A 25,258-nucleotide genomic window follows, 5' to 3' on the forward strand; every position below is an offset into this window, starting at 1 on the left:
CCACCTGATGCGGAGAGCTGACTCATTTGAAAAGACCCTGATGCTGGGAAAGGTTGAAGGCAGGAGGAGAAGGAGAAGGGGACGACAGAGGATAAGATGGTTGGATGGCATCACCAACTCAAGGGACATGGGTTTGGGTGGACTCCGGGAGTTGGTGATGCACAGGGAGGCCTGGCGTGCTGCAGTTCATGGGGTCGCAAAGAGTCGCACATGACTGAGCAACTGAACTGAACTGAAAAAAAGCTGTAAAGAAAAAAAAAAAGATTTGATGTCTACATACACACACACACGCACACACACATGCACACAGGGACTATTTTTCAGCAATAAAAAAGAATGAAATAATATAATCTGCAACAACATGAATGGGCCTAGAGATTATCATACTAAGTGAAGTAAACCAGACAAAGAAAGACAAATATTAGGGACTTCCCTGGTGGTCTGGTGGCTAAGACTCTGAGCTCCCAATGAAAAGGCCCAGTTCAATCCCTGGTCAAGGAACTAGATCCCACATGCCACAGCTAAGACCTGGCCCAGGCAAATAAATAATTCTTAAAAAAAAAAGACAAATATTATATGATATCACTTATACATGGAAAGACAATACAAATGAACTTATTTACAAAGCAGAAATACTCTCACAGACATAGAAAGCAAACTTGTGGTTATTAAAGGAGAGGGAGGGAAGGGATAAGTTAGAAGTTTGGGATTGAAATATACACACTACTATATATACAAATTAAAGAACCAACAAGGAGCTACTGTAGAGCACAGGGAACTATACTCAGTATCTTGTAATAACCTGTAGCGGAAGAGATTGTAAAAAAAAAAAAAAAAAAAAAGGAATACATTTATATAGATGCCCATAACTGAACCGAATCATTTTGCTGTACACCCAAAACTAGCACAACACTGTAAGTCAACTGTGTTTCAATAAAAACACGCGCTGTGTGGCGTGCAGGACCTTCGTTCCTAGACCAGGGGTCAAATCCGTGTCCCCTGGGTTGGAAGCATCAGTATTAACTGCTGGACCGATAGGGAAGTCCTTCAGTAAAAATTTCTTTTTAAGTTGTCAGATTTCGATGGCTGTGAGTAGAGTGGCAAATAACATTTCATCTTTACTGACCTAGAGCCAGGTTAAAGAAGGCAAAGTATCCAGGTTTAGCCAAGCAGGACCCTGTGGGGCTTTCCAAGGACAGACCCCCCGCCCCCATGTCCTCCACCTGCCTCTTGTCTGTAGAAAACGTTAACCTCTTGAAATAGAACTGGACCCTGTGGTCCTTGCTCCCTCTGTCCTCAGCCTGCCTTTTGTCATGGAAAAACTTTAGCCAAAGAATAAGTTTAATCAGAGAAGTGAGAAAATGCAGAAAGAGAGGAAAACAGTCAAAGGAGACAAAATAATAGTAATAATGCAGTCATTAAAAAAATAATAATGTAGTCATTAAGCAAAGTCAAGGATCTTTAGTTCCTCCTGAAAGGCTGTAGATAATATTGTGACCATATCCTGTGAGCTGTTTTATAAATACTGAAATTAACTACAGGATGACTAGGCTGTACCTACAACATATTGCTGCCACAATTCCGAGAATTGGCCTCATGGAAACAAACCAACCCCAGAACTGAAGATTTGTTGTTGTTAAGTCGATCAGTCATGTCCAACTCTTTTGCAACCCCATGCACTGCAGCACGCCAGGCTTCCCTGTCCTTCACCATCTCCCGGAGTTTGCTCAACCTCGTGCTGATGAGATTGACTCCTGATTACCTCACCACCAACCAATCAGAAGAATGTCCACGAGCTGATTACTCACCCCACAACACATCCCCTGCCCCACCCCCCACCTTTAAAAGTCGTGAGGGAGTTCAGGCCTTTTGCGTACTGGCCACCTGGACTCCTTGCTTGGCACCGTATGATGTACTGAGACTTCCCCCAGTGGTCAAAACTCTGCTCTTCCACTGCAGGAGGCACAGGCTCAAGCCCTGGTTGGGGAGCTAAAATCCTGCAGGCCATGTGGAGCAGCCAAAAGTAAATAAACAAATCAGCGATGCACTCTCCTTCACTGCTCGAGGGCAAGCAGATGCCAACCTGGGTTCAGCAATGCTGGGGCTTGCCCAGGAATACTGTTCAATGGGATAGCTGCAAACTTCCATGAAAACTGGCTCTGTGGATGTTATTGTAACAGACCTGCCATTTGGGAAAAGGATGGGCTTCAAGAAGAGAAAGTGGCACCTTTTCTGAACTTGCCTGTGGGCTGTGTCTGCAGACTGGGGACATGCTGAGCTGTAAGCTTGCCCAGGACAAGAGCTGCTTTGCCACTAGCGCCACCTGGGAAGCCCAAAGAGATGCTTCACCCAGACATTACCCAGAACGGGACATGTATGGCAGGAGGTGCCTAGTGTCTGGAGGACGTAGAGGGTCTTCTTGCTGTGGTTTAATCTCTGAAAGATGCTCCTCAAACTTTCGTTCATCCTTCAGAACAAGATGGAGAAAGACCTCATTGGTAATGAGAAGGATGAAGATGACTAAGAGTATTTATGCTTCTTCTATTCACAGCAGCCACAACATGGAAACCACCTAAACTTCCATGAACAGATGGATGGATAAAGAAGATGTGGTGTATGTACACAATGGAATATTACTCAGCCGTAAAAAAAGAATGAAATAATGCCATCTGCAGCAACACAGATGGACCTAGAGATTATCATACTAAGTGAAGTCAGAAAGAAAAAGACAAATACCGTATGATATTACTTAACATGTGGAATCCAAAATATGACACAAATGAATTCATCTTGGAAACAGGAGACTCACAGACACAGAGAACAAACTTGTGGTTGCCAGCGGGGACGGGGAGAGGAGAAGGATGGACTGGGAGTCTGGCGTTAGCAGACACAAACCATTACATGTAGAATGGACAGACGAGACCGTACTGTAGAGCGCAGGGAGCTGCATTCAATACCTGTGATAAATCTCAATGGAAAAGAATGGGTGTGTGTATACATATATCTGAATCACTTTGCTGTAGAGCAGAAACTAACACAACATGTAAATCAGCCACACTTCAACAAAGTAAATTTTAGAAAAATAAAAGCTTATGTATATAGAGTATTTGTGCTTCCTGACACTGGAAATGTCAGCAGGAAGAACTTTCTTTCAGAGAAATGGCATTAATAAAAGTGAGGTTTGGTCTAAAGCTCTTTCACCCTAGTTAGCAAAAGATGTGAATGGAACAAGTCTTATGAAAAAGCAAAACTTTTCCTTGGAAGGGTTTTGAGTAGTTGGGGAGTTAGTACCTTTCTCAAAAATGCTAAGCCCACTAAAATGCTCTGGGATTTGGACTTAGAACACTTTATTTTTAGGCTTCAGAGCAGTTCCCGTTTTCCACTGTAGCAGGTAGAAAGGCAGAAAGCATCATCAGAGTACCAAGTCACGTTTCGCCGCACACGCAGCCCTGCTGTTTAGTCACTCTAGTTTGTGACCTCAGCTTTAAAAATGAAGCAAATGGCATTAGTAAAACAGTGCTTGTCCCACAAGATGAAACCTCACAGGATATACAGGAGGGTTTACCACCTGCCCTAAAAGTTATAACACACATCTGTTATTCAACACATTAATTTTTTCTCATCCTAAATAAATACTTATTTTCAAAACTGGTTTAGAGGGCCCTCAAACTGGCCATACTTCAAGGCCAAAAAAACCTGGCCCATAAGGAGCTCATAGCCTTCTAGGGGCTTCAGATCAAACAAAGAAAATTAAAGAAATTCCAACCTTACCAAGAAAATGAAGTACCATGGGAAGTCAGGAAAGCCTTCCCAGAGAAGGGCATTTATTTTTTAAATTCAGCTGTGCTGTGTCTTGGTTGCAGCACATGCGACCTTCCTTGCAGCATGTGGGATCTCAGCTCTCTGACCAGGGACCGAACCCAGGGCCCTGCATTGGGAGCATGGAGTGTTATCCACTGGACCACCAAGGAAGTCCCCGAGAAGGGCATTTCTGAGTTGGGCCCTAAAGGATGCATAGGCGTTTCCATACAGAAACTGTATTAAATGTAATAATAGTACTTCCTGGTTCCTTGACTGGGCTCTGTGCCTGAAGCATCCCTACCTTTCATGAACTAATGCAGACTTTGTCATATTTCTAGCAATCACTTCTTAAGTGCTTGCAACATGCCAGTCACTGGCTGTGAGCTTGTCTGTGCTTTATCACACATAATTGTCACAATGAACCTATAAAGAGGGCACTCTTATGAGCCTCATTTAAATGATGAGAAATCTGAGTATAGATAATGGTATTAAATAGCGTTTGCAGGTAAGGGGGGTAAAGTATTCCCTCGGGTCCCATCTCCTAGTTGTGTGACCCTTAAGCAAGTGACTTCACCTTTCTGTGCCTCGGTTTTCTCATCTACAAAATGGGGACAAGACTGCAGTATTCTACCGGATTGTTGGGAAGCTTAAATTAAAAGAAGAATGTAAATTCATTTTTCAAATGTCTCTGACTTCTCTGTTATGCATTGGAGATACTTTAGGGAGCAAAATAAACAAAAACCCTACCCTTAGAGAAGGACAGAGGAGTAAAATATATGATGTTTTGAATAGTGATAAATATTAAGAAGCAAAAACATAAAGCAAGCCTGGGTGATGTGAAATGTCAGAGAGATGTTGAAATTTTGATAAGATAATTCGGAGAGTCCTCACAGAGCAGGGTTTGTTAAGTAAAGATCTGAAAAGAGTACAGCCATGCAGTTCTCTGAAGAATACACTAGGTAGAGGAAATAGCAGGTGCAAAGGCCCTGAGGCAGGAGCATGCCTGGCACAAGCAGCAACAGTGTGGAGTGAACACATCATTGGGGAGTGATAGGAAATAAGTCAGACACGTAGGGCCCTAGAGATCATTGTAAGGCCTTTGGCCTTCTCTCCGATGAGAGCCACTGGTCAAGGGCAGATGCTGCAGGACCAGATAGAAGACTATTTTAATAATAAGTCTAGAAATGATGGTGCCCTGGACTAGGATAGCGGTAGCAAGAAGTAGTCAGATTCTGGACCTATTTTGAAGGCACAGCCAGTAGGATTTGTGGAAAGACTGGACTTGGGGTGTGAAGAAAAGAAAGAAGTCAAGGAGGGCACCCTGGAATTTAACCTGAGCATCTGGAAGCAGGGAGTTGGCCGTAAGTGGGATGAGGGGCAGTGGGGTGGGGAGGAGCTCCGTTCTGGACACACTGAAATTGAGATGCTCATTATACGTTCCAGGGGAGAGGAAAAGTGGAGGGTGGATGTAATTTGGGGAGGAGTCAGCACTTGGATAATGGTAAAGCCGCAAGACAGGGCATGAGAGCCACAGGGTTACTTCTGGGGAATTCAGCTGGTACCCAAGATGCTGGAGAAAATGCCCACTAGAGGGCACTCAACACCAGGACGAGGATGAAGACACTTGGGCCCCCTAGGAACTGCCCCTGGAAGGCGGCAGGACACCATTCAGCTTACTGTCTGGGGATGGTGGCAACACACCAAGAAACCAAGTGTTCAGCAGCTTAAAACTGAGGCTTGGCCTCTTCACTACATGTTCAGCTATCTCTCGGGTGCGTGCATGGGTGTGTGCTCTGCTGTGTCTGACTCACTGTGGCCCGATGGACTGTAGCCCGCCAGGCTCCTCCGCCCGTGGAATTTTCCAGGCTAAGAACACTGGAGCAGGCATCTCTAGAGAAGGGCCATTGTCCCACCCGATCGCCTTGTCTTTGTTATGTACAGTGAGTCAGTCAGACTGGATCATCTGCAAGGACTCTCTCCCCTCAGACTTTCTTTGAGTCCTGAATATGGGCTATTATTCCTACATCAAGACAGTCATATCTCATCTTTATTTTTATGCATATCATATTTTTATGCAACTTACAGTTTGATAAGCTACTAGTAAGTAACTATTCCTCGATGCCAACTCCAAGCCTGGTGCTTTGAATATCTTTACTCTAGAAAAGCCCTGAAGCAGGGATAATCATCTTTTATAGATGAGGAAGCCACGTCCAGCCAGATTAGAGGCCTTGTTCAAAGTAGCCCCAGAATTTTCCTGGTGGTCCAGTGGTTAAGACCTCTAGCTTCCACTGCAGGGGGCATGGGTCTGATCCATGGTTGGGGAACCACCTGGGGGGAAAAAAAATAGGAAGAAAAATGTAGCCCCAGAAATGAGAGGCAAAGTTACATGCTCATTTTCCAGGGGCTCCAGACCCCATTCTCCTCCTAACATATCATTCCACTTTGACCTTGAGTCCCAAAGTACCTGGTCTTGCACTAGTTGCTGAGTTAAAGAGGTAAAGGACACATGTCTGCCCTTGAGCAGCTCAGAGCCTAGTAGACATGCAAAACTACACTTCAGCATTATTAGAGACCGAGCCATGGAAACAGAAGCAGGACCACAGCCTTCTCTGCTGGAGAGAAGCCAGAGAACAGTAAAATTAACAAGTATTAATAAAATGAATATATAATAGTAACTATTAACAACACTATTATTGGGACTTCCCTGGCAGTCCAGGGGTTAAGATTCCATACTTCCAATGCAGGAGGCATGGGTTCAATCTCTAGTGGGGGAACTAAGATTACACCTGTTGCCCTGTGCAGGAAAAAAAAAAAAAAATATATATATATATATATATATATAAAATTAATGATAAACCAATCAAGAATCTATTGAATGCTTTCTGTTTGCATGGATTGTTGTCATGTATTGGAACATTTTCTCTTCAAAATACTGCCATGAAGTAGGTAGTATTATCATCCCCATTTTACAGATGGAGAAGTTGAGGCACAGGGGTGTTAAATATAACCAGGCAGTGGGGAAGCAGTCTGGCCTCCCAGAGGAGGACTCGTCTGAGCTGAAAGATGAAGCGTGGATGGATCTCGCTGGATGAGGAGAGGGTCAGCAGAGTTCCAGGCAGAAGTGTGCCCAACGTTGAGACGGCTCGGGAGAGCCCGCTTTTGTAGTTTTACCCGACAGAGCCCCCTTCTGGTTGCAGTGGACCCACTGCCCATACAGGCTGAACATGGTGTTAATACTCATTTCACAGCCAAAATGGGCAGAGCCCGAGTTTGAACTCCAGGGCTTTCTGACTTCCACATCCATACTCTTTCTATGATAACAATCTTTTTTTTTTTCCTTTCTTTTTTGCCACACCCTTTGAGGCATGTGGAACTTCCCTGACCAGGGATCAAATCTGTGCCCCCTGCATTGGAAACAAGGAGTCTTAACTACTAGATCACCAGGGAAGTTCTCCATGATAACCATCTTAAGGAAGGTTTGTCAACACTGAGTCATGTGGGGAAATAGTTCTTCCCTTTCCACTATCCGTATATTGGCAAAGGTTGTTAATACCCCACAATACGAAAGTCAATAATGAAATGAATGAGATCACATGAAATAATGAGATGAAGTAATGAGATCACAGTCATTTTTACTGAACTAGAGAAAGAAGGCATCATTGGATGAACTGAAGCTCTTACAAGTCATTAGACTAGCCAGATGAAAAGTGAAGACTGACAAGAGAAATGAAGACAAAAGTAAAATATAATGTAAAAATAAAATGTACAGAAAGTGTAATGAATTCTTATCTGACACACCGGAAATCCCAGAAAAGATCTTGATATATCCAAGAAAATTATGTCTATCATAAATACTAGTAGTATCTTTTTTTTTTTGTAATACTAATATCTACATATCACCAGATCACTAAGTCCAATTTGCACTAACTGGACAAGGAAAACAATAGACATTTCAGAAACTATCCCAGGCATGTACACATTGACTAGTATATTCAAGGATTCAAGAATGTTAAATTCTCTTAAACATGACTATATACACCTCATAGAGAGAAAACATAATTTGTTCATAATAACTTGAACAGATAAAAATCATAAAATGTTTAGAATTAACAGGATGATTAGTTGTCCACCATAAAATTATAAAAGGGAGTATCTTGACTGTATTAAAAAGCAGAGACTTGGAGAAGGCAATGGCACCCCACTCCAGTACTCTTGCCTGGAAAATCCCATGGACGGAGGAGCCTGGTAGGCTGCAGACCATGGGGTCGCGAAGAGTCGGACACGACAGAGCGACTTCACTTTCACTTTTCCCTTTCATGCATTGGAGAAGGACATGGCAACCCACTCCAGTGTTCTTGCCTGGAGAATCCCAGGGACGGGGGAGCCTGGTGGGCCGCCATCTATGGGGTTGCACAGAGTCGGACATGACTGAAGTGACTTAGCAGCAGCAACAGCAGCTAATGTATATGAGGGTTCATTATACTATTCTCTCCATTTCTGTGAATGTTTGAAATGGTCTGTTAAAAAAAGAAAAATAATATGGGGCTTCTTAACACAAAATTTCAAGCCAGTCATGATCCATCCCTCCCCTCCCTTTTCCCTCAATAAATTGGGTTGACTATTGCAGCAAAAAAAAAAAAAAAAAAAAGCAGAGACTTTATTGACAAGGTTTATCACTTTATAGACAAAGTTTCTTATAGTCAAAGCTATGGCTTTTCCAATAGTCACGTACAGATATGAGAGTTGGACCATAAATAAGCCTGAGCGCCGAGGAATTGATGCTTTCCAATTATGGTGCTGGAGAAGACACTTGAGAGTCCCTTGGACAGAAAGGAGAACAAACAAGTCAATCCTAAAGGAAATCAACCCTGAATATTCATGGGGAGGACGGATGCTGAAGCTCCAAAACTTTGGCCAACTGATGCAAAGAGCAGACTCCCTGGAAAAGACCCTGATGCTGGGAAAGAGTGAGAGCAGGAGGAGAAGGGGACGACAGAGGATGAGATGGCTGGATGGCATCATCGACACAATGGACATGAATTTGAGTAAACTCCGGGAGTTGGTGATGGACAGGGAGACCTGGTGTGCTGCAGTCCATGGGGTCACAAAGAGTTGGACGCGACTGAGCAACTGAACTGAACTGATGCCACAATTTGCAGGATCTTAGCTTCCCAACCAGGAATTGAACCTTCCCACCAGCAGTGAAAGCATCAAGTCGTAACTGTGGGACCACCAGGGAATTTTCTTCAATTCCATTTTTGGCTTGGGATTTTTGCCTTTCTTCCCCACTGAGTCTTGGAAGAATGACCAATGACATTAAAATTTTTCTTGTGCTTTATATATAATTTGTGAGTCTGTACAGGTTTCAAGCCTCCTTCATGTAGTAAAAAGAATCTACTTCTAACCACAACTCTGGAATTAGAACATCAATCCTTAGTCAGACTGATATACATTCATTCATTTTTTCAAGCATTTCCTAAATACCTACTGTATGCCAGGCACTGTCTTGAGTTGGTAACAGGCAGCTGTAGAGGAGTGATAAGGTCATATGCCTTATGCAACCAGATTGCAGTTGGTTGAAGAGGGAATAGTGTTACCAGAAAACTGGGTTCCCCTTTTGATGTGTGCAGTCAAAAGAAACAACCAAGGCAAAGAGAGGGAGAAGGAAGGATTTATTACTTGCAACAAGTAAGGAGAACACTGGGGGTCTTTCCCAAAGCAGTGTCTCCCCAAACAGCAAAATTGGGGAATTTTTAAGTGAAATTCAGTTCAGTGACTTAGTCGTGTCCAACTCTTTGTGACCCCATGCGCTGCAGCACGCCAAGCTTTCCTGTCCATCACCAACTCCCGGGGTTTACTCAAACTCACATCCATAGAATTGGTGATGCTATCCAATCCTCTCATCCTCTGTCGTCCCCTTCTCCTCCTGCCTTCAATCTTGCCCAGAATCAGAGTCTTTTCCAATGTGTTAGTTCTTCACATCTGGTGGCCAAAGTGTTGGAGTTTCAGCTTCAGCATCAGTCTTTCCAAAGAATATTCAGGAATGATTTCCTTTAAGATGGACTGGTTGGATCTCCTCACAGTCCAAAGGACTCTCAAGAGTCTTCTCCAACACCACAGTTCAAAAGCATCAATTCTTCGGCATTCAGGTCTCTTTCTAGTCCAACTCTCACATCCACACATGACTACTGGAAAAACCATAACTCTGACTATGTTGGCAAAGTAATGTCTCTGCTTTTTAATATGCTGTCTAGGTTGGTCACAGCTTTTCTTCCAAGGAGCAAGCACCTTTAAATTTTATGGCCACAGCCACCATCTGCAGTGATTTTGGATCCCCCCAAAATAAAGTCTGTCACTGTTTCCACTGTTTCCCCGTCTATTTGCCATGAAGTGATGGGACTGGATGTCATGATCTTCGATTTCCTGAATGTTGAGTTTTAAGCCAACTTTTCCACTCTCTTCTTTCAGTTTCATCAAGAGGCTCTTTAGTTCTTCTTTGCCTTCTGCCATAAGGGCGGTGTCATCTGCATATCTGAGGTTATTGATATTTCTCCTGGCAATCTTGATTCCAGTTTGTGCTTCATCCAGCCCAGCATTTTGCATGATGTATTCTGCATATAAGTTAAATAAGCAGGGTGACAGTATATAGCCTTGACATACTCCTTTCCCGGTTTAGAACCAGTCTGTTATTCCATGTCCACTTCTATTTCTTCTTGACCTGAATACAGATTTCTCAGGAAGCAGGTCAGGTGGTCTGGTATTCCCATCTCTTTCAGAATTTTCCACAGTTTGTTGTGATCCACATAGTCAAAGACTTTGGCATAATCAGTAAACCAGATGTTTTCCTGGAACCCTCTTGCTTTTTCAACGATCCAGTGGATGTTGCCAATTTGATCTCTGGTTCCTCTGCCTTTTCTAACTCCAGATTGAACATCTGGAAGTTCACAGTTCACGTACTGTTGAAGCCTGGCTTGGAGAATTTTGAGCATTACTTTGCTAGCATGTGAAATGAGTGCAATTGTGTGGTAGTTTGAACATTTTTTGGCATTGCCTTTCTTTGAGATTGGAATGAAAACTGACTTTTTCTAGTCCTGTGGCCACTGCTGAGTTTTCCAAATTTGCTGGCATATTGAGTGCAGCACTTTCACAGCATCATCTTTCAGGATTTGAAATAACTCAACTGGAATTCCATCATCTCCACTAGCTTTGTTCGTAGTGATGCTTCTTAATGCCCACTTGACTTCCCATTCCAGGGTGTCTGGCTCTAGCTGAGTTATATGATATCACACTCTAGGTGTGATAATCACACCACTGTGGTTATCTGGGTCATGAAGATCTTTTTTGTATAGTTCTGTGTATTCTTGCCACTTCTTCTTAATATCTTCTGCTTCTGTTAGGTCCATACCATTTCTGTCCTGTATTGAGCCCATCTTTGCATGAAATGTTCCCTTGGTATCTCTCATTTCTTGAAGAGATCTGTCTTTCCCATTCTATTGTTTTCCTCTATTTCTTTGCATTGATCACTGAGGAAGGCTTTCTTATCTCTCTTTGCTATTCTTTGGAACTCTGCATTCAAATGAGCATATCTTTCCTTTTCTCCTTTGCCTTTAGCTTTCTTCTCTTCTCAGCTAAGGGTACATGCATGTTCATGAGGGGGCTTGAGCAGAGGAGAATTCAGCATAGAACTGGGGCACAGGCTGACAGAATCCAACTTCAGTTGATTCAAGTCACAAAGGTCAGCAAAGGTCAGCATTATCACTCCTTAGGTTCTGGGATCTCAGCATGTAGCTACTGTCCTCCTCCACCTGGGTGGGGGCCTTAGTTCTAGCAAAACCCGATTATATATATCCCTTGAGGAAGAACTAGGATTCTGCTTCATTGCTAAACTATTGATTTTTCTTGACTGCTTTTCCTGCGCTCCTGCATTCCCTCAGTTTCCTTATGATTATTATTTAGTGGGCTGGATGAATTACAAACTGGAATCATGATTGCTGGGAGAAATATCAATAACCTCAGATATGCAGATGGCAGAAAGTGAGGAAGAACTAAAGAGTTCTTGATGAAAGTGAAAGAGGAGAGTGAAAAAGTTGGCTTAAAACTCAACATTCAGAAAGCTAAGATCACAGTATCTGGTCCCATCACTTCATGGCAAATAGACAGGGAAACAGTGGAAACAGTGGCAGACTTTATTTTCTTGGGCTCCAAAATCACTGCAGACGCTGACTGCAGCCATGAAATAAAAAGATGCTTACTCCTTGGAAGAAAAGTTATGACCAACCTAGACAACATATTAAAAAGCACAGACATAACTTTGTCAACAAAGCTCTGTCTAGTCAAGGCTATGGTTTTTCCAGTAGTCATGTATGGATGTGAGAGTTGGACTATAAAGAAAGCTTAGCACCAAAGAATTGATGCTTTTGAACTGTGGTGTTAGAGAAGACTCCTGAGAGTCCCTTGGACTGCAAGGAGATCCAACCAGTCCATCCTAAAGGAAATCAGTCCTGAATATTCATTGGAATGGCTGATGCTGAAACTCCAATACTTTGGAAGATGACAAAGTCATCAGCTCTTCTGATGCAAAGTGCTGACTCATTTGAAAAGACCCTGATGCTGGGAAAGATTGAAGGCAGGAGGAGAAGGGGATGACAGAGGATGAGATGATTGGATGGCATCACCAACTCCATGGACATGAGTTTGAGTAAAGTCCGGGAGTTGGTGATGGATAGGGAGGCCTGGCGTGCTGCAGTCCATGGGGTTGCAAAGAGTCAGACACGACTGAGCAACTGAACTGACTGACTGACTACTGAGATCCATTCAAGGGCAAGCATTGTGGTCAGGTTTAGATCACAAAATGGCTTAGCCTAAAATGGCTTCACTTATATCAAGGAAGCCACGCTGGTTCTCTTTCTCTGGGAACCCCCTACCCTTTCTGCTGTACAACAGGAGACGAAGTCAAGAGAATATAGGTCTGTGCTGTCTGCTACGGTAGCCACTCACCACATGTGGCTTTTGAGAACATAAATGTGGCAAGTTTCAGATGAGATGAGAAGTGTAAAATACATACCAAATCTCCAAAATGTAGCGTGGAAAGAATATCACATTAAAGTTTTTAAAAGATTGACTTCATGTAGAAATGTAAACATTTTGGCTGTATTGGGTTAAATATATTATTAAAATTAATTTCAGTTGTTTCTTTTTACTTTTTTAGATGTGGCTACTAGGAAATTTAAAACTGCATATGTGACCCATATTTATAATTGACAGTGTTGGGGTAGATAATTATTTTAATAATTTTGTGAAAGGAGCCAAGAAATCACAAGGAAAATTAAGAGGAATTTAACATAGCTGACCATTCCCATCTCCTTGAAACTTTCCTCCCTAAGCTTGAGGTGTTCAATTCCTCTGATTCTCCTTATATCTAACAATTGTTCTTCCGGACCTTCTTCCTAGGGTCCTCCCCGTTCCCAAAACATCACGTGAAAGAGAAGCCCTGTGGCTGTGCAGGGGAAGAAAGCTCCAGGTGAAAGGAGCAGGAGTCTGCTTGCTCTGGAACTGGGAGTCCCAGTTCTGGAACTGGGAGAGAGTGCTGTTGGAACAAAGCTGCAGGAAGGGACAGTGGTGGGAAAGGAGCTCTGGGCAATATGGGGCGGGAGGCCCTTTGTCACTGACACTGAATGAAGTGGTGAGTTTTGGGAGGTTTTTGAACAGAGGAATGTTCATCTGGTTTCCATGCTAAGCCAAGATCAGACCATAAAGAGGTGTTGGGGAGGGGAAAATTCCCCCCCCCCCCACCCCATCTTGAGTTCTTGTGGCTGGACTACTAATAAAATTGACACAAGACAGTTTAAAAAGAGAAAAAGAAATCAATTTTAATTTACGTGCGTGGGAGTACTGTAGAAATGGGACCGAAGAAATGGCCAAAGCAGGCAGCTTTTAGTTTTTAGACAAAGAAATAATACATTTGTAAGAAACTGACAGGATGAAGAAACTAAGGGTTTGGATGTCCAATTAGTGAAGAATCTAAACAGAGTGTGGGGGCTTCCCTGGTGGCCCAGTGGTAAACAGTGTGCCTTGCAATGCAGGGAACACAGGTTTGCTTCCTGGTCTGGGAAGACTTAACGTGCCACAGGGCAACTAAGTCCGAGCACCACGATGCCTGCGCCCACGTGCCCTAGAGCCAGTGCTCTGAAAGAAGAGAAGCCACCACAAGAGGCACACTCAAAGCAACTAGAGAAAGCCCAAGCACAGCAAGGAAGCCCAGGACAGCTCACAATAAAAAGTAATAAATAAACAGTTTGGGCTTGGGGCAGTAAATTAAAGAAGTGATAAGCTGAGAGATCACTTTGCTGACAAAGGTCTATATAGTAAAGCTATGTTTTTTCCCAGTAGTCATGTATGGATGTGAGAGTTGGACCATAAAGAAGGCTGAGCACCGAAGAATTGATGCCTTTGAATTGTGCTGGAGAGGACTTTTGAGAGTCCCTTGGACAGTAAGATCAAACCAGTCAATCCTAAAGGAAATCAACTCTGTATATTCATTGGAAGGACTGATGCTGAAGCTCCAATACTTTGGCCACCTGATGTGAAGAGCCAACTTGCTGGAAAAGACCCTGATGCTGGGAAAGACTGAGGGCAGAAGGGGATGACAGAGATGGTTGGATGGCATCACAGATTCGATGGACATGAGTTTGAGTAAACTCTGGGAGTTGGTGATGCACAGGGAGGCCTGGCGTGCTGCAGTCCATGGGGTCGCAGAGAGTCGGGACACGACTGAGCAACTGAACAACAACAGCTGGTATTTAAAGCCATGAGATCAGATCACCCAGGGAGTAACTGTAGTTCGAGAAGAGGTCCAAGCACAACCCTAGGCCACTCAGGATTACAGGTTAGAGAGACAAGAAAGAATCAGCAAAGGGCCCTGAAAAAGAACGGCCAGTGTGTGACGGAAAATCCAGGAGAGTGTGGTGTCCTACTGAAACCAAGGAGGACCCTGTGGGGCTCTCTGGTATAAATCCCTTCTCTGTCTCTCATTTCCTGTTGGTAGAAAACAGGCTTCATTCAGCCTCCATGACTTTTCCCTGTGTTCCAAAGGGCAGGTCCAGTTCAGTTCATTTCAGTTCAGTCACTCAGTCGTGTCCGACTCTTCGTGACCTCATGGACTGCAGCACACCAGGCCTTCCTGTCCATCACCAACTCCCAGAGTTTACTCAAACTCAGGTCCATTGAGTCGGTGATGCCATCCAACCATCTCATACTCTGTCGTCCCCTTCTCCTCCTGACCTCAATCTTTCCCAGCATTAGGGTCTTTTCCAATGAGTCAGCTCTTCCCATCAGGTGGCCAAAGTATTGGAGTTTCAGCTTCAGCATCAGTCCTTCCAATGAATATTCAGGACTGATCTTTAGGATGGACTGGTTGGATCTCCTTGCAGTCCAAGGGACTCTCAAGAGTCTTCTCCAACACCACAGTTCAAAAGCATCAATTTTTTGGCACTCAGCTTTCTTTATAGATCAACTCTCACATCCCTACATGACTACTGGAAAAACCATAGCCTTGACTAGACAGACCTGTGTTGGCAAAGTAATGTCTCTGCTTTTTAATATGCTGTCTAGGTTGGTCATAACTTTTCTTCCAAGGAGCATGCATCTTTTAATTTCATGGCTGGTTCAAACAGTTACTAATCGCAGAGGGCAGGGAGTGCAGAAACAGGGGAGCTACAGTCAGGAAACCATAGTGCAGTCTTGGGCAGGGTCCTGGTTCCTCCTCAAGGAATATACATAAAAATATCTGAGTTCTTCTGCTGGAACTAAGGCCCCTACCCAGGTGGGGGATGAAAACTTCAAGCTGAGCAGGAGATTCCTGGCAGCCTCTTATCTCACCACCAAATAATCAAAAGAAAGTCACACACTCTGCAACTCTCACCCCAAATTTTACCTATAAAACATCCCCGCCAAACCATGAGGGAGTTCAGGTTTTTTGAACAAGAGCCACAGGTCTCCTCAGTTGGCCCAGCAATAAAGTGTTCTCTGCTCCAAACGCCAACGTTTCCGGTTGTTTGTACTCACTGTGCATCAGGCACATGAACCTGTGTTCAGGAACACTGCAAGTTAAGAAAGTGTCGGGGCTTCCCTGGTGGTCCAGTGCTTGAGAATCCACCTGCCAATGCAGGGCACGTGGGTCTGATCCCTAGTCCAGGAAGACACCACAGGCGGCAGGGCAACCAGGCCCGTGCACCACCCCTACTAAGCCAGTGCTCTAGAGCCCAGGTGCCTCAACTCCCGAGCCCGTGTGCCAGCCCCGAAGCCTGAGTGCCTAGCGCTCGTGCTCTGCAACAAGAGAAGCCATTGCAGTAAGCCCACACACTGCAGAGTAGCCTCTGCTCGCAGCCACTAGACAGCCCGCACAGTAACGAAGACCCAGTGCAGCCAAAAAAAAAAAAAATTCCAAGAGAACAGAGTGAAAAACTAGGTCAAATGCTGCAGACAGGTCAAGTAAAACAGAGTGTGAGCCAACCACTGAATTTCACAATGTGGAGGACTTTGATGACCTTAATGTGATTGGTTTGGAGGGGAAGAGCCTGATTTAGAATAGATTTAAGGAAGATGGGATATTATGGAACTGGAGAAGACTCTAGACCACTATTTCCAGAAGTTTTGCTATAAAGAACAAAGAACTGGGATGGTAACTAGCAGAGGATGTGAAATCAAGAGAAGGGTTTGTTAAACCTGGGAGAAATTACAGCACATTTGAATGCTGATGAGACTCATCCAGTGGAGACTGAAAAACCCCAGGAACAATACGTCCTGTAAGATTCAGACTCATGTCTGCCATCTCTACATGGACGTCCCTGATGCACTTAAAATGCAATGTATTAAAAACGGAAATCATCTCCCTTCTAAACTTTCCTTTTCTGTACTTTTCAATCTCACTTGGTAGAAACTCTATTCGTTGAACTACCCATTAGAAAACTGGCATACAGCAGTGCCAGCATGGTGAACGGTCTTCACAGTTTCATCATGTGCTGAGCAGCAATCACACAGGGAGCTGTAAGCACCTAGGAAAGGGCTATGACCTAGACCCGAAGGTCAAGTAACAGAAAGCAAACAGGCTTTGTCTAGACCAACCCATCTGTTTAGGGATTCCATGTCCTAAATATCTTTCAAGTTTGTCTCCTCATTCCATACACATTACCCTGCCCCATTCATTCATTATCCCTGGCTTCTTTACTTCCTTAGTTTTACAAGTAGTTTCTCAGCCTCTGTCCTTGACTTAGACTGAGGAAGTTACAAAAAATGCAAATCCCCCTTATATCATGCACCAGCTTTAAATATTTCAATGAGTCCCTCAGATAAAGGCAAAGGCTTGGTTAGTCTCTCAAAGGCTCACCTCCCCTGCTCAGCGTTGTGGCCTCACACTAAGACCTTTCTCTCTTCTGTCTTTGTCTTCCTCGTAGTTCCCTTGGTCTAGAATGGTACATTTCTTCTAACCTAGCTAAGTTCTATTCATCTATGAAGAGCAGGTTTTAGAGTTATCCCTCCTGGGAAGATGCTGCCTGAGGACTCCAAACCTTCCAAGGAAGGGGCCCTTACTTTGAGTTTCTACTGTTCTTCCCTCACCCATGCCCAAGTGCAAGGACCATGTCTTATTTTCATCATTCCTTCAGTGAACATTTGTCTATAAAGAATTGCACACATTAAGGATCCAGTTTGGAGAATTCCTTGGCAGTCCAATGGGCCATTCTTACCTTGAGAACCTCATGAACAGTATGAAAAGGCAAAAAGATATGACACTGAAAGATGAACTCCCCAAGTCAGTAGGTGCCCAATATGCTACAGGAGAAGAGCAGAGAAATAGCTCCAGAGGAATGAAGAGACTGAGCCAAAGTGAAAACAATGCCCAGCTGTGGATGTGTCTGGTGGTGAAAGTAAATTCCCATGCTGTAAAAAAAACAAAAAAAAAAACAAAAAAAAAACATTGCATAAGAAAATGGAACGTTAGGTCCATGAATCAAGGTAAATTGGAAGTGGTCAAAGAGGAGATGACAAGAGTGAACGTCGACATTTTAGGAATCAGTGAACTAAAATAGACCAGAATGGGCGAATTTAATTCAGATGACCATTATATCTACTACCGTGGACAACAATCCCTTAGAAGAAATGGAGTAGCCCTCACAGTCAACAAAAGAGTCCAAAATGCAATACTTGGGTGCAATTTCAAAAACAACAGAATGATCTCTGTTCATTTCCAAGGCAAATCATTCAATATCACAGTAATCTAAGTCTTTGCCCCAACCAATAATGCTGAAGAAGCTGAAGTTGAACAGTTCAAAGAAGACCTACAAGACCTTCTAGAACTAACACCAAAAACAAAGGATGTCCTTTTCATCATAGGGGACTGGAATGCAAAAGTAGGAAATCAAGAGATACCTGGAGCAACATGCAAGTTTGGTCTTGGAGTATAAAATGAAGCAGGGCAAAGGCTAACAGAGTTTTGCAAAGAGAACGCACTGATCATAGCAAACACCCTCTTCCAACAACACAAGAGACTCTACACATGGACATCACCAGATGGTCAATACCAAAATCAGAGTGATCATATTCTTTGCAGCCGAAGATGGAGAAGCTCTATACAGTCAGCAAAAATAAGACTGCGAGCTGACTTTGGCCCAGATCATGAACTCCTTATTGCAAAATTCAGACTTGAATTGAAGAAAGTAGGGAAAACCACTAGGCCATTCAGGTATGACGTAAATGAAATCCCTTACAATTATAAAGTGGAAGTGACAAGCAGATTGAAGGGATTAGATCAGATAGACAGAGTGCCTGAAGAACTATGGACAGAGGTTTGTGACACTGTACAGGATGCGGTGATCAAAACCATCCCCAAGAAAAAGAAATGCAAAAAGGCAAAATGGTTGTCTGAGGAGGCCTTACAAATAGCTATGAAAAGAAGACAAGTGAAAAGCATAGTAGAAAAGGAAAGATATACCCATCTGAGTGCAAAGTTCCAAAGAATAGCAAGGAGACATAAGGAAGTCTTCCTAGGTAATCAATGCAAAGAAATAGAGGAAAACAATAGAATGGGAAAGACTAGAGACCTCTTCAAGAAAATTAGAGATACCAAGGGAACATTTCATGCAAAAATGGCAGGATAAATGACAGGAATGGTATGGACCTAACAGAAGCTGAAGATATTAAGAAGTGGCAAGAATACACAGAACTATATAAAAAGATCATAACCCAGGTAACTATGATGGTGTAATTATCACACCTAGAGTGTGATAGCATATAACTCACCTAGAGCCAGACATCCTGGAATGTGAAGTCAAGTGGGCCTTAGGAAGCATCGCTAAGAACAAAGCTAGTGGAGGTGATGGAATTCCAGTTGAGTTATTTCAAATCCTAAAAGATGATGCTGTGAAAGTGCTGCACTCAATATGCCAGTAAATTTGGGAAACTCAGCAGTAGCCACAGGACTGAAAAAAGTCTGTTTTCATTCCAATCCCAAAGAAAGGCAATGCCAAAGAATGTTCAAACTACATTTCACATGCAATAAAGTAATGCTCAAAATTCTCCAAGATAGGCTTCAAGAGTACATAAACTGAGAACTTCCAGAGGTTCAAGTTGGATTTAGAAAAGGCAGAGGAACCATCGATCAAATTGCCGACATCTGTTGGATCATAGAAAAAGCAAGAGAATTTGGAAAAACATCTACTTCTGCTTCAGTGACTACACTAAAGCCTTTGATTGTGTGGATCACAACAAACTGGGAAATTTCTTAAAGAGATAGGAATACCAGAGCACAGTACTTGCCTCCTGAAAAATCTGTATGCAGGTTAAGAAGCAATAGTTAGAACCAGACATGGAACAACGGACTGGTACAAATTGAGAAAGGAGTACATCAAGGCTGTATATCATCACCCTGCTTATTTAACTTATATGCAGAGTTCAGTTCAGTTCAGTTCAGCCTCTCAGTCGTATCTGACTCTCTGCGACCCCATGGAGTGCAGCATGCCAGGCTTCCTTGTCCATCACCAACTCCTGGAGCTTACTCAAACTTATGTCCAAAGAGTCGGTGATGCCATCCAACCATCTCATCCTCTGTCGTCCCCTTCTCCCCCTGCCTTCAATCATTCCCAGCATCAGGGTCTTTTCCAATGAGTTAGTTCTTCGTATCAGGTGGCCAAAGTATTGGAATTTCAGCTTCAGCATCAGTCTTTCCAATGAATATTCAGGACTGATTTCCTTTAGGATTGGCTGGTTGGATCTCCTTGCTGTCCCAGGGAGAGTCTTCTCCAACACCACAGTTCAAAAGCATCAATTCTTTGGTGCTTTCCCTTCTTTATGGTCCAGCTGTAACATCTATACATGACTACTGGAAAAACGAGACCTTTGACTGTACAGATCTTTGTCAGCAAACTAATGTCTCTGCTTTTTAATATGCTGTCTAGGTTGGTCATAGGTTTTCTTCTAAGGACCAAGTGTCTTTTAGTTTCATGGCTGCAGTCACCATCTGCAGTGATTTTGGAGCTCAAAAAAATAAAGTCTGTCACTGTTTCCACCGTTTCCCTATCTATTTTCCAGGAAGTGATGGGACCGGATGCCATGATCTTAATTTTCTGAATGTTGAGTTTTAAGTCAACTTTTTCACTCTTCTCTTTCACTTTCATCAAGAGGCTCTTTAGTTCTTCCTCACTTTCTGCCGTTAAGTGTGAAGTACATCATGCAGAGTACATCATGTGACATGCTGGGCTGGATGCAGCACAGGGGCAAGTGCTAAAAGACAAAGAATGGGGAAGCCCACAGAAAGGGAACAAAGGAAATAGCCACGGACTGGATGAGAGCCTCAGGTGAAACAAACACGCCCCCTCCCGGCTAGACCTAATTTGCATAGGGGAAGCTGGGGGGTGGGGTTGGGGAGGTGGGGAAGATAAAATCGTGTAAAAAGAGGGAGCCAAGATGAGTTGAGGCCTCTCTTTTGGGGTCTGCCCACCCTCACACCTCCACAGGGTACTATCCTTTGTTTGCCAAATAAAACTGAGCTGTAACTGTGCTGTAACACTGGTCAGCTGTTTCAAATCTTTGTTTCAGTATGATGCTATGCTATGCTATGCTAAGTCACTTCAGTCGTGTCTGACTCTGTGCGACCCCATAGACGGCAGCCCAACAGGCTCCCCCGTCCCTGGGATTCTCCAGGCAAGAACACTGGAGTGGGTTGCCATTTCCTTCAGTAAGATAGAACCAAGGAAATTACACTCTTCTGACACAAGATTGCTGGGAAAAAAAATCATAACCTCAGATATGCAGATGATACCATCCTTATGGCAGAAAGCATAAGCTCTTTCTTGATGAAACTGAAAGAGGAGAGTGAAAAAGCTGGCTTAAAACTCAACATTCAAAAAATGAAGATCATGGCATCCGGTCCTATCACCTCATGGCAAATAGATGGGGATACAATGGAAACTGACAGACTTTAATTTTGGGGGCTCCAAAATCACTGCAGATGGTAACTGCAGCCATGAAATTAAAAGACGCTTGATCCGTGGGAGAAAAGCTAGGACCAACCTAGACAGCATATTAAAAAGCAGAGACATTAGTTTGCTGACAAAGGTCCGTACAGTCAAAGGTCTGGTTTTTCCAGTAGTCATGTATAGATGTTACAGCTGGACCATAAAGAAGGGAGAGCACTTAAGAATTGATGCTTTTGAACTGTGGTGTTGGAGAAGACTCTTGAGAGTCCCTTGGACTACAAGGAGATTCAACCAGTCAATCCTAAAGGAAATCTAGTCCTGAATGTTCATTGGAAGGACTGATGCTGAAACTAAACTCTAGTACTTTGGCCACCTGATGGTAAGAGCCAACTCACTTGAAAGACCCTGATGCTGGTAAAGAATGAAGGCAGGAGGAGAAGGGGATGACAGAAGACGAGATAGTTGGATGGCGTCATCGACTCAATGGACATGAGTTTGAGTAAACTCCGGGAGCTGGTGATGGACAGAGAGGCCTGACGGGCTGCAGGCCATGGGGTCGTGAAGAGTTCGACAGGACTGAGCTACTGAACAACCACCACCACCACCAATGGTTAGGACTCAGCACTCTCACTCTACAGGGTGGATCCTTGGTGGGGAAACCAAAATCCCAGCAGCAGCAAATTGTGGCAAAAAAAAAAGCATCCAGTTCAAGGTTACCCACCTTGCTAGCTATTGAGTCAGAAATTAGCGCTTAGCCTGCCTCAGGGCTCTTACTCAAATGTCAAGTCCTCAAAATCCTTACTCAGGATCCTGTACACTTTGCAAAACACTCTGATAAGGTTCCTCTTTATATCCAGAGGCAGAGATGGAATAAAGGGAAGGTTTAAGAAGGAATAAAACGGAATGTTCCTAAAGAAGGGCGAAATCAGCATATGGAGATAACAACAGTGAGGAGGGTTGGCCACCTGCGAGGACGACCTTCCAGGGTAGAGAAACCCCGCCCCCCGTCGCCCAGGGCCCCGCGCGCACTCCAGCACAGTGCAAGGCACAGGAAACCCATGCCTCCGAAGACTACGAATCCCAGCATGCCTCGCACCCAAGAGCAGCACGCAATGTACGCCGGGACACGTAGTCCAGTTCTCGCTGAGAAGGCCAGAACGTACCATGACGTCAGGAGGGCTCGGGAAAGGGGAGTCAGAAACCGGTCCAGGATCAAGTTTTAAATCTTCCAGAGCTGACCCTGGTTTTCTTTGGTGACCCAAGTTTCAGGTCCCACCCCATAATCCAGCGGACCTATGGTGTGCCTTGAGTGCCCTCTCGCCTAACTCCTTCACGGTTAAAGAAGTACCAGAGGGCAAGAACAGACAGCTTTCAAGCCTCCAGGCACCGGCTTGTGAGACTAGTGGTGTGCAGGACGCTTCCTGGAGACTGGTTGAGACGTCGCTTCCCCCGCGGCGCCGGTGAGGACGTGGCCAGAGAGAGCCTCGAATAGCGGCTTCCCCTTCCTCCGCCCGACAGGCGAAAAAGAGAGGGGCGACAGAGGGGCGAGCGAGAGGCGCGGGCGGCGCAAAGGCTGCTGGGAGCGCGCGCATGCGCACGCCGCGGCGGGGAGTACACCCTCAACGTCTGCGGACGCTGCGGGCGTCGGGTGTCGGCGGAGGCGGCGGCGCTTTGCGGCTGGTCGTGCGGGTCGGGCGCGGGCGGGCAGGCACGGCGACTGAGGCGCGCACAGGTGATTGACTGGCCAGCTGGCTGAGGCACCGCCTGGTCCTCATTGCTGGCAGGTGGCGGGATCCATTTGGGCGGCGGTGGAGGCGGCGGCGGCAGCGGTGGCCGGGCTCAGGAGGCAGTCCCTGGGCCAAGGCCATGGCACCGCGGCTGCAGCTGGAGAAGGCGGCCTGGCGCTGGGCGGAGACGGTGCGGCCCGAGGAGGTGTCGCAGGAGCACATCGAGACCGCCTACCGCATCTGGCTGGAGCCCTGCATCCGCGGCGTGTGCAGGTGAGGCCCGCGCAAAGGGACTCGCGCCCCTCCTCGCGCCGGACCTTGGAAAACCAGACCGTGGGGCAGCGGTGGGGGCGGGGGTGGGGGCTCCGGTTGGGGTGGGGAAGGAAGACGGCGGCCCATTGCGTGCCTCTCTCAGGCTTGGAGAGAACCCCGTGGAGGGCTTCCTCCTCTCCGCCTTCTGGGAGACCCGGGAAAGGCACAGCCTTGCAGAGCTGTGCACGGAGGTGATGATGCTGGAAGCCCTTCAGAAAAGGTTCCGAGTTCTTACCTCGAAGATGGCGGTGGGGATGGTTGAAAGCAGGAACTGGAGAGCTTCGCAAACGTTGGTGGTCGTTCCATCCTGGCCGCGGCTCGGCGTTTGGTTTTAGAAAACTGGGAACTTGTTAGTGTATTTCATCATTGTCTTGTGTTAGTGTCGACGCTGAAGGCTGGATCATATTTTTGGGGTAGGGCGGCTTTAGGAAAACGTATATAGTTAGCCTGCGTCATCGGTACCCTTCATCTCCAGTTGACATCCCCTCTTTCACTAATTTAGTAATTTTTTTAGCTTTTTTTTTTTTTTTTCTTACCCACCCCCCCTCGTCCGGGGGAGGGGTCGACTCTGACCCAGTACCGTTTTGCCAAGTACACAGTATGAGCTGTGTTGGTATTCTCCTTCACTTCTGCCTAGCCTTCGAACCTTCTTTGCCTTTCCTTTTAGATCGAATCCTTAGCTGTTTTTTGCACGTTTTAACGCGGGAACTATAGTTTGTGTTCCGGAGTGTTGTCGAATTGACTTAGCCAAGACGGGCATGCTCCGTAGCCTTTTAGCGAGTACTCAGTAAAGACTTTCTGGAGTTGTTACATTTCCAGGCTGGACCCCGGAGGAATGGAAGTCAAGGTCTCAGATCTGAAGCTTTCAAGTCTCGTGTGGGAAGTGAAACGAGTTAGGGAGCTTCCATAAGACAAACGAATAATTCCAAGTTCTGATCGTCTGTCTCACGAGGAGGGCAACAGGCAGTACTGGAATGAACATAGCCTGTATAATGGATAAGCTTCAGTCAGTTTCTCCACCTACTTTCCAGAGTAACCAAAAAATAGAAATTGTTTCACTATAATAGTTTTGATTTTAATAGAAAGAAAGGAGTAGAAATTGGCTGAGCTCACTATAAGGGAAATGTCACAGAGGTGAGTTTTAAGCTGCAACAGTAGCAAGGTTTATATCCAAGCATTTTTTTTTTTTTAAACAATGTCACTCATTTAAAATGTACAATCCAGTGGTTTTTAGTTGGTATATTCACAAAGTTGTTCAGAACACAACTCAATCTGACCTCACCCTCCCAAAAAAGCCCTGTATCCATTAGCTTGGTACTTGTAAACCACCTCCCCCACCCCAAGTATGCAAGTAATCACTGATCTACTTTCTGCCTCTAAATTGGCCTTTTCTGAACATTTCATGTAAATGGAATTGTACAGTGTGTCAACTTTAGTGACTTCTTTGACAGCATAATGTTTTCAAGAAGCATCCATGTTGTAGCATATGTCAGGTTTCCATTTCATTTCAAAAAATTGTAAAAGTTATGTAAAACGCACAATGAAATTTACCGTTTTTAAAGTATACAATTCCACTGCATTAAGTTTCCTTACATATTGTACAAACATCACCATTGTCTCCTTCCAGACTTCTTCCATCACCCTAAAAGGAAACTCCATTTCCATTAACCTAGTCACATTCCATTTTCCCTTCCTCCGTCCCCTGGCAAGCACTCATCTTTTCGTCTCTATAGATTTCTTTATTCTGGATATTTTATATTAAGTGGAATCATAAAATACGTGGCTTTTTTTTGTCTGGTGTTCACTTAGCATAATGTTTTCAAAGGTCATCCATGTTACAACACGTGTCAATACTTTATTCCTTTTTGTGGTTGAATAGTATTCCGTTGTTGGACATAACACATTTTGTCTGTTCATCAGTTGATGGACCTAAAAGAGTTTCCTGCAACT

The 25,258-nt window shown here is 44.5% G+C and overlaps 1 protein-coding gene and 1 long non-coding RNA gene across 8 annotated transcripts in view; one reads left to right on the forward strand and one right to left on the reverse strand.

Annotated features, from left to right (window-relative positions):
- Window positions 1-5,938: 5,938 nt before the first annotated feature.
- On the reverse strand, window positions 5,939-23,678 carry LOC123332241. Its single transcript, XR_006549055.1, has 2 exons — window positions 23,544-23,678; window positions 5,939-6,129 (listed from the first exon to the last, which is right to left on the reverse strand). It is a non-coding gene; the product is annotated as an uncharacterized LOC123332241 (long non-coding RNA).
- Window positions 22,896-25,258, forward strand: part of USP48 (ubiquitin specific peptidase 48) — a 73,587-nt gene continuing 71,224 nt past the window's right edge. For 6 of the 7 annotated variants that reach the window (XM_045164642.1, XM_045164644.1, XM_045164643.1 and 3 more), the window contains exon 1: window positions 22,897-23,269. In XM_045164642.1, the coding sequence (XP_045020577.1) occupies window positions 23,136-23,269 (134 nt within the window). In that variant the 5' untranslated portion in view covers window positions 22,897-23,135. Of the gene's footprint in view, window positions 23,270-25,258 lie in introns of all 7 variants that reach the window. The other variant, XM_045164646.1, reaches the window with a different exon arrangement.

This window comes from Bubalus bubalis, chromosome 2, assembly GCF_019923935.1.
Source record: "Bubalus bubalis isolate 160015118507 breed Murrah chromosome 2, NDDB_SH_1, whole genome shotgun sequence".
In the NCBI taxonomy this organism is placed as follows: domain Eukaryota; kingdom Metazoa; phylum Chordata; class Mammalia; order Artiodactyla; family Bovidae; genus Bubalus; species Bubalus bubalis.